At 34.6% G+C, this 9,207-nt stretch overlaps 1 protein-coding gene across 1 annotated transcript; it reads right to left on the bottom strand.

Annotated features, from left to right (window-relative positions):
* Positions 1-225: 225 nt before the first annotated feature.
* Positions 226-9,025, bottom strand: LOC110627907. Its single transcript, XM_043962259.1, has 22 exons — positions 8,825-9,025; positions 8,112-8,678; positions 7,741-7,976; positions 7,535-7,612; positions 7,091-7,225; positions 6,858-6,979; positions 6,375-6,539; positions 6,095-6,200; positions 5,618-5,723; positions 5,396-5,506; positions 4,509-4,672; positions 4,286-4,403; positions 3,561-3,785; positions 3,110-3,300; positions 2,699-2,866; positions 2,501-2,606; positions 2,257-2,394; positions 2,003-2,161; positions 1,721-1,927; positions 1,323-1,517; positions 643-714; positions 226-554 (listed from the first exon to the last, which is right to left on the bottom strand). The coding sequence occupies exons 1-22, from the start codon at positions 8,870-8,872 to the stop codon at positions 396-398; spliced, it is 3,576 nt and encodes a 1,191-aa protein (XP_043818194.1). The 5' UTR covers positions 8,873-9,025; the 3' UTR covers positions 226-395.
* Between the last annotated feature and the right edge of the window lie 182 nt (positions 9,026-9,207).

Below are 9,207 nucleotides of genomic sequence, written 5' to 3'. Positions count from 1 at the left end.
TAATTAGCATAATTTTAAAGAAAATTAAAGTATCAATGAATTTTTTCAAAATAAAACACTTTTCGATTAAAATTAAGAAAATTATTAATTAATAATTTTTTTTTAATTTTAAAAATATTTTAATATATTTTTAAAAATTGACAAACTAATTAATAATTTTTTTTCGTAATATAAAAATTGAATAATAAAATTTTCAATAATACTAATAATATGTATTTTGACTTTCTGATACCGTATAACACTTTATTATTTTGCAAAATCGAATGTACACAAAAGATTTGAATATTACACAAATTGCTTGAATCATTTACAAAAAAAAAAAATACAAATGAATTTGATGTTGAAAGGTATACAAAGAAAAGTATTCACATCAAAAAAGAAGATGTGATGATCCACTAAACGTAGAAGTAGGTAGATGTATCAGCTGCATTTGTTGCATCTCTGCAAAGAATAGATCGAGCTTCAATTACTGAGCGAGGTGGCTCTACATCCTTGTCTTGAAGTGAATTTCCAAGCAGTCTCTGCATTTCTGAAGCGAATGTATCGTCCAATATCTATAAAACAAAATCAAATATTCAAATGGAATTCTGTAATTGCCAATAACCATGCATGTTCAAAACAAAATCAAATATTCATACTCACCCCTAAAGCATAACAGGAGCCGTTATACCAAACCCTGTTTTCTTTTCTTCCTTCCAAAAACTTCAAAACAATCTAGGATAAAAATGAGATAATGAATTAGTTCCTCAACAAAATCGAAGGAAAAAATTAGTAATAATGATTTTTTAAGTGTGTATCATGATAACTAGTAAAGGAAAATATTGTATAAAAAATCTACTAATTAGCCATTTCATTCATTTTAATAATTAAATATAATGTAAGTCGATATATAAAGTGACTCGACTAATAAAGAAATATCTGAAAGTCTATAAAATTAGAAAATCGAGGGATCGACTAATAAATTTTTTCGTAGTATAGAGATTAAATAGTAAAATGTTTAACGATTAAATCTATAATAAAACGTTAAACGATTAATAAGTTTTTTCGTAGTATAGAGATTAAATAGTAAAATGTTTAACGATTAAATCTATAGTAAAACGTTAAACGATTAATAAGTTTTTTCGTAGTATAAAGATTAAATAGTAAAATGTTTAATGATTAAATTTATAGTAAAATGTTTATCGACTAAATTTGAATGGAGAACTAATTAGTATATTTTTGAAAACTTCAAAATATATTTTTTAAAATTAAATAATGAGTTTATATATATTACAGAGATTAATTAGTAAATTTTTATTATAAAAATGATAATATGTTTGTACCTGTCCCATCCTGTCCCACAATCCACGACAGGCCGCAACAAATATCCTACCGGTGAAGACCTCATGCAAGTTAGATATAGAGTCAATGAGTTGTGAACTCAGCATCTGCATTCTTTCACGGACCTCAGACTCTCCATCTTCTTCCTTTATTTCCTCCAATATTCTTTTGAGTCGTGTGCTCCTGTTAGCTTGCATCTGGAACAATGATTCATTCAAATTATGGTTACACAAATCTCAACTGTTTTACAGTTTTACATTGTTTTCTTAATGTGAATAAGAAAACGTTCTTGATTGCAATAATCTTTGCTAGAATGTTTCTCAGTTCCTTGATAGGAAAGAAATTGGATTTTATGAGTTGTGAAACTGAATACTAGAAAGGGAAATGGTAGAGGGCTTACATTCTGGACAAGCTTTTCAACTGTTGCCTGGAGATAATTTTTGTATTTTGTTCTCAACAGAACTGTGATTCCATTCATCTGCTCTCCAAAGAGTGATTTTCTATCTCCCATGACAGGCAGATAGGACGCCCAAGACTTCAAGATGTCCTCCACTCTACAATGCAAGACATCCAGAATTCTCTTGATGGTATTCAGAAAAACCCCCAACTGCACAAGAAAATCGTGCTACGGCGTAAGCATATATGGTGTGGAAACTACACAAACACACAAGAAGCTGCTCACTTGGTTAGGTACAGAATAGAGTGCTGTTGATTGTCTTCTTGTCAGTTTCTGAACATGCATATTAAGCCTTTTTGGAATGCTGTCTTTCAAAGGAGTTAAGATGTCATTGTATTGCCTCTCTAATGCCTTAATGATTGCTCTTTCCGCATCGGCGACAGCCTTCCAGAAGATTAGAGAGAGAGAGGAGATTTTGCATTATTATCACAAAATTAGCATAAAAATGCAGAACAAACTTTATCATGGACAAAACTTACATTTTCCAAAATCAGTGAATACTGAGGCCACCGATTGATCACCACTTCATACTCAACAAGGGAATCCTTTATTTTCTCATACATTTCTTCAGCAAATGGAGAGGTGGAATGATTTGTTGTTACTCCAGCCCATGGCACCTGCAAGAGGGATTTGTTGTTATTAATCAGAGAAAGAAGTTTTATTGAAAGCATGGTGAAAATGGACAACATTACGAGCACAAGAGAGAGAGAGAAAGAGGTTTACTTTTTCAGCTTTGCACTGGTCAAGCAAGTTAAGTTGCATATCCTGCACCCACACCATTATGTAACTGTGGAACAAGCCCTTAGAGTCTATACCACCCTGCACTGGACTGAAACAAACAGAATACGGTATGTCAGAAAGACAGCTTCAAGTTTTATGACAATGTCATTATGGTTATGTCAGGATGATCATATCATAAACCTGATATTCCACAGATCAAGATCTCGTTCAAAATCAGCGATTGCTGTCAGAAGTTCATTTACATGTGGCTGTGGGCTAGATGGAGGCCAGGCACATAGGAAACTTCTAAGCCTGTTGCACAACTCAGTGCTGTAGACGGCAGCGGTGATGTTTGACAAGTCAATTGAGCTGAAAGGAGACAAACATGAATCAGAAGATATCAAAACCCCCTCATTTTAGTTAATTCATCCACAGCAAGTCAGATTAGTATCAGTACACAGAAAAGGGTACAAGATTTTGTTCATCTAATTGCAACACTTTTGGATTTAGAGGCTTGAGTTATTTATCAAAATCAAATCATTATGCAGGTCTGAAAAATTAAATATAAAAATTTTAGTCATTTTTTTTTTGTAGCATTTCCTGAGAACATACCTTGGGAATATATGCTGGTTGTGTATTTTGATGTCTGCCTGAATTTCTTTGCCAATACTCATACAGAGATTCTTCATTTTCAAATAAGCTGTTGAGATTGTAATGGAATCCATGAGGAAACCTTCAGAGTTGTTAGATACAAACTCATCAGTCTCAATCATGTGCTTCCGACACCTTTGCTTAGCTGCTCTCTGTAAATAATTATCATTTGATTCAGAATATACTATCACAAATTTAAACAAAAAACAAAATAGAGGGGACTAGAATGGCATTGCCTACTGTCTTACATATCAAGAAAATATAATGAAAAAAACCAAGTCATTGCTTTTCTAACCAAGTACAAATTCTTATACGCATATAAGCATGTACATATATAGCTTGGTAAAGCAAATAAGGTAAAGATTATCCAATAAGTAGGCTAATTGAAAAAAATCTCTCACGTTGCACTAACCTGCAAATAGTTTCTCAGCATAGTCTGTGCATCTTGAGATAGTATGTCATGAAGAAAGGTGTAGACTTCAACAGCAGGAGCTAAAGCTGGTGCAGCAGAATCCTGCACTGGACCAAACAGGTCTGCCAACCCCGTGGGAGAGTTTTCATCCAGAGCCTTGTAGTTCTCGAAAACATTTGCCAACAGACTCTCAATTTGTGTTTCACAATCTAATAATAAACTTTTCTGCAACAGAATGATACATACATTACATGTTTTCCAACGTACAAAAAAAATACATGCATTAAAGGCGTACACTAAACTACAAACTCTCAGTAGCAAATACCAGCTAATTTTCAATCAGAAACAATCTAAGAAATAGCAAATGGAATATGGTATATGCACTAAAGAACCCTCTGATTATGGCTCATACTCATGCCAAATGTCAACCACATTGCTCGTTTGCTACAATCTTCATGTCGAGATTTCTAGAAGTACTGAAGTTTGCCATGATAAAATTCAATATTTCTAGCAATATGAAATAAGAAAAAAGTAGTAGGAGGCATTATGTGAGAATCAAGATAAATAGTGCCTCTAATTTGTACCTGGAGATGTTAACTACCTATTTAATAAAAATTTCTTCTCTCTTTTGCAGCTTTAATCTCAAAATTAGTAAAAAGAACAACATCATATTCAAAAATATTATTAGGAAGGTAATGGACACATCCCTACTTAGGAAGGCCTACCTCTTGTCTAGTCAAACTTTTCTCTCCCCTAGCCTTTATGATGGGTACAAGTAACTCGTATACCAACTCTAAGCAGTCTTTAGTTGGAGTGGCAACATTCATGACATGTGAAAGATATCTGCAAAAAATTTAGAGAGTGAAGGTATTGCAAGGGAAGGTAGAAAGGGTAAGTAATATGTAAAATGAAGTATTAGGCTTAATTGAATAAATTTGTTGGAAGTACCTCAATTTTGTATATGAATCAGAAACACCATAATAGTCTGCAAATGCGGTCAACAGCCACTTCCAAGGTCCATGCAATCGCAAGTTTCGTGAATGAAAATGTTGTGCACGCATAGCAGCCTCCAACAGTAGATTATAAGCTAGAGTTTCCACAACAGGGCCACTCTGGATAATATCATGACATAAAATATTGAAGCAATTGATATAAATACAAATAATGGAACATGCAACACAAAAAGCAAATAGTCCACAATATTTACCGACATAACCTACCTGCAAGCAGAGTTATCCAAAATTCAAACTACAAAGTTATCCAATTTTCACCTCATAATCTACGTGGATCATGAGTTGGATTCTGACCATGTACATAAAACATTAGGTTTGGCTGCAAATCAAAATAATTGATCTGATGTTCTTGAACATTTGTAACTCAACTTATGTTGCATTTAACTTTGTCATCAATCTAATGATCAATTTCTAAGCTTGATTAGAAGGAAAGGTTGCAGTCAGTTGAAAACCAGCATAGGACCAGTCACAGTGTTATCATATGAATACTAATTAAAGAATGAACAAAATGATTATGTAGCCAGCCAACCCAATTTATTTGCAGTTGAGACTTAGTTAAGCAGTTTCTTACGCATTGGTGTGAAAGACGAAAATAACACCTGACAGACAGTAAATAGCTGAGTTTGGTGCTTATATTCTAGATCCATTAGATATGGGAAAAAAAATTCACAAAATCAGTCTCCAATGCAGATACATCAAACACAAACTCAGTTATCAGGTTCAGTTTATCTTCAGGCTAATATGGCTTGTTGTTACTAATTTATACTGGGGGAAGAATGAGACCATACAATTCCAACTAATTTGAGAAGGAAGAAATAGAACCTTTATATTATTATTCTCGTCACATGTAATTGTACTACCAATTGAGAGTTGTATCTTCCCAACACATTCTTGATCATCATGAAATAAGGGCCACCACCGAATTCTGTCACTCTGCAAAATTTGGACAATCACATCGCGCAGCAGCTAGTCATTAGGAAAGCAGAAAGGCATCATATATTCTTATAAATATTTGATACTGGAAAATGCAAAAAGTTAACGTACAAGATTATCATTCAATGATGAAATTTGAATTGTAGCTCGACCTTGGACTGATTGTTTTGCATCCTGGACTTCTACTAAAAGAGCATCTCCTTCACTCTCTGGGAAACTGAATTAAATTTGCACATAAGATTTTCCCATCCATCTATGCCATAGCAATTAATAAGTATATATAAAACTATAGTCCCCACTTTGGGCATTGATATATGATTTGGTTTTGTCAATCACATTGGTGTATATTAGCATGCAAATGGCACTACTTGGTCATATACGGTACATCACTTAATGAAATGCCATATTGAACCAATCTATGGTTTATTCAAAAAGATAATATTAATATGGTTTATTTCTAGAGTTTATCCAGCTGATGGTCTAAAAAAATGCCACCTCATTTTGCTGTGACCTTATGGTATGACTAAAATTCATTAGCAGCCAATTGCATACCAGTAGAATAAGTTCAACCATAAGATAGGAACTTACAACACATGGTACTCTCCACTTCCTGGGTGTAAGGAAATGGTAGAACCTTGTTCAAGTTGTGCATCTTCACTGGCGCTTTTCAGTTGGAATAAGCACGACAGTTGCTCTGCAAACAGAAAGAATGCAGCAGAAAGCTATAAAAAATTTTCACTAGAAAAGTGACTGTCAATACTCATGGTTTACACGAGGTTTGAAAACAGTTACACCTCTAGCAAATTTTCTATTGCAACACATACAACACTGATATACAGCTAGGAACTTTTTTGTTAAAAGCACACACCTTCTGATGTCACTGAAAATGAAGCTAGTTTAAGAGAATTCATGCCATTTTTCACTAATGATGAAACATGCCGAGCATACTCTTTCCCCACTTGCATGTAGATTGCACTGCGCTGAGAGTATGTGCTCTTCAGCTTTCGCCTAGGTATTATTCGAAGTTTCCTTACTGCCAAAGTCAAGAAGTAAAACTCAATTAAGTTATTGAAAACTTTTTGAACAATATTGTGTAGGAATCATTCTCTGTTTGATATGTCAATGTATTCAGCAAAACTGCACAATTGTCTTTTTCATCCGTTGTCACTCTTCTACTTCATTGTAAGAGTACATTATTTCACACAATAGAAAGATGATCAGTCAGTTCAAGAAACATTTGAAGTTGAAGCATGGTGACAAATTCTACATTTAGCATGAAATGCAATAGTATCTTTTTAACTATCAGTTTCTAAATGTTTTACAGGTGCAAATCTGCTTTTGGAAATCTTACCCTCAACTCTTATCTTCCCGACGACCTTCTTTGGTTTTGAAGGGAATGTTTGTTCTGCATTATTCATAGTTTTGACTTCTATCGGTTGTACACCTCGCGGTTGCAACAAAAAATTGTGTAGTCTATATGCAAGGGAAGATACCATTCAGAGCTGTACTAGCCATAAGAAGAAATTCACAATTTCCAGTGACTATATTAGAATTTATAAGTGCACAAGCATGAAGGAAGCCTACCCAAAGGCGCTTCGAAGAAGCAAACACTCATCAAGCAGAAATTCAGGAGCCTCAGTACATCCCCTAGCCCATGCATGGAGACATAAGCGGATACATGCATCATAAGCTATGAGAGTTTGCCAAGCATATTGACCACTGCAACAATGAATAGACAAGCCATAAAAAAATAATCCATACACAAGGTTGTAAACAGAGGCTCACTTCAGAGTTCACAAAGCTAAAGTTCATATATCGCATCTGACTATGTTTCTTCAAATGTGCATCCATAGTTCAATTGAGTCAAATTTTGGGTTGATTTCTGGGTCCAATTCTAAATTTTACCGTCCACATCAACATGGAGTTCTGATTGCTAGATTATGCAAATACTAAAAGGATTACTAAACACGTATAGCTACTATCAAATAAAGTCTCATATCCGTAAATGAAGTTCATTCGGAATCATACCTTGTGCTATAATCCAATGAGCTTGTCTGCCAATAAGGCATCGTTTCTTCTTTTTCTCCAGCCATTGTCTTCTCTAGCCTGCATGAGAAGACTTACAATAAACTGCAATTTGTATGACGAAAAATGAGATAAAAAAAAAGAAAATGAAGAAGACAACAACCAAATGTGGGTTGTAAAACTACCTAATGGGGTTCAGAATTCAATACCTTGCAACAAATTCACTGCTGGGCATTGATTGGGATGTTCGATCTACTAGACTTTCCTTACTTCCATCAAAATGATCTGCTTCTCTTGATTCGAAAACTTCAACGCCAGTTTTTTGCATTTCAGCTTCAACTACAAAACTCTTTTCTTCTCCCCTGGTTTCCATGATTGGAGGTGCACTTGGAGTACCCAAATCTCCGGCTTCTTTAAAGTCGTTTGTTTTGTGACCATAATTCTCCTACAATTATGACCCACATCAACACCCAGAACGAAAATTTTATTTGAAAAAAAAAAAGGATCAAGATTCAAACAAATCCCATATTTCCATATCGCTATCAAACGTAGAATTCATATCAATCACCAATAAACTTACATCAAATACTGCATGTGCATTGCGCATCTGGACTCTCTCTCGAAGTGGACAACTCCCAACTGGGGTCGAATTCTTAAGGACAGCTTTTCTAATGCCCAGATCACAGTCTGTGGTAAACCTTCTAAAATTGTCTGGAACAACAATTTTCAGATCTTCTTTCAACAACCCTCTATTCAACTTCCTTGTAGGCCTGTTCCCAAGTATCTCCTCCTCCTCCTCCTCCTCATAGAAGTGCGAAACTGGCTTCTCCAAGTAATCAGCGTCAATAACTCCCACGTTCTCTTCTTCCTCCGAGTAGTTTCCGCCCACATAATCCGAAACTGATGCCACGCTTTCATTATCATTGTCGTCTAGGCAAGGAGCTACTAAGCTGTGAGGAGTTAGCAAGCCAGAGTGGAATTTAAGAGGAGGTAACAAATGGGAAGAACTAAAATTATTGGAATTATATAAAAGTGGAGATTTCTGGAGTGGGTCTGTAGGAGATTTTGGAAATGGGTCGTGAGAACATAGTTTCTCGGTTAATGGGGACAAAGGAGAACGAATTCGAGGTTCTTGAACATCTGATCCCTGCAGGCAAATGATGCAATTTACGAATCAATCTCTAAAGAAAAATTCTACGAAGCAAACCACAAATTTAACGAGAGAAATTTAGACAGAGTATCTGAAAAAAGGAGTTCAAAAGATAAAAGGCGAGAAAAGAGAATGAAAATCACCTGCTTGATCCAGTTGATTGCGCTTTCATCTAGACCTTCAGTGAACATCTTTGTATGTGATTTGGAGAGAGGAGAGAACTGGATTCAAAGAAGAGGAAGAGAGAAAATAGTTGAGCTGTGAGAAAAAAGGAAGATTTTTTGAGCAAATAGAGCTTTCAAGAAGGGAGCGGAGACTCAGTTTTTAAAAGGTAACGGCTAGTTTGACATAATTTATTTCCCTTGCTTATGTAGACTAGTGCTCAAGCAACTTCGAATCTCACAGGTGGCAGTTTCGTAATATTTTATTTTTTTATTTTTTAATTAGTATTATATTATAAAAATATATTTTATATTATTTTATATTGAATTCTCTCTCCACTATTATTGTTTTAAAAATGTATATT

The sequence above is a fragment of the Manihot esculenta genome, chromosome 12, assembly GCF_001659605.2.
Source record: "Manihot esculenta cultivar AM560-2 chromosome 12, M.esculenta_v8, whole genome shotgun sequence".
NCBI lineage: Eukaryota > Viridiplantae > Streptophyta > Magnoliopsida > Malpighiales > Euphorbiaceae > Manihot > Manihot esculenta.
This window is presented reverse-complemented; position numbering and strand designations above follow the sequence as displayed.

Excerpts from the sequence above, each read along its gene's own strand:
- LOC110627907 (XM_043962259.1), bottom strand. The coding sequence starts at position 8,872 with ATGTTCACTGAAGGTCTAGATGAAAGCGCAATCAACTGGATCAAGCAG. Across the intron at positions 7,977-8,111 it reads ATGCACATGCAGTATTTGAT|GAGAATTATGGTCACAAAAC; the intron begins GTAAGTTTATTG and ends TCATAATTGTAG. Across the intron at positions 6,201-6,374 it reads ATTTTCAGTGACATCAGAAG|AGCAACTGTCGTGCTTATTC; the intron begins GTGTGTGCTTTT and ends TTCTGTTTGCAG.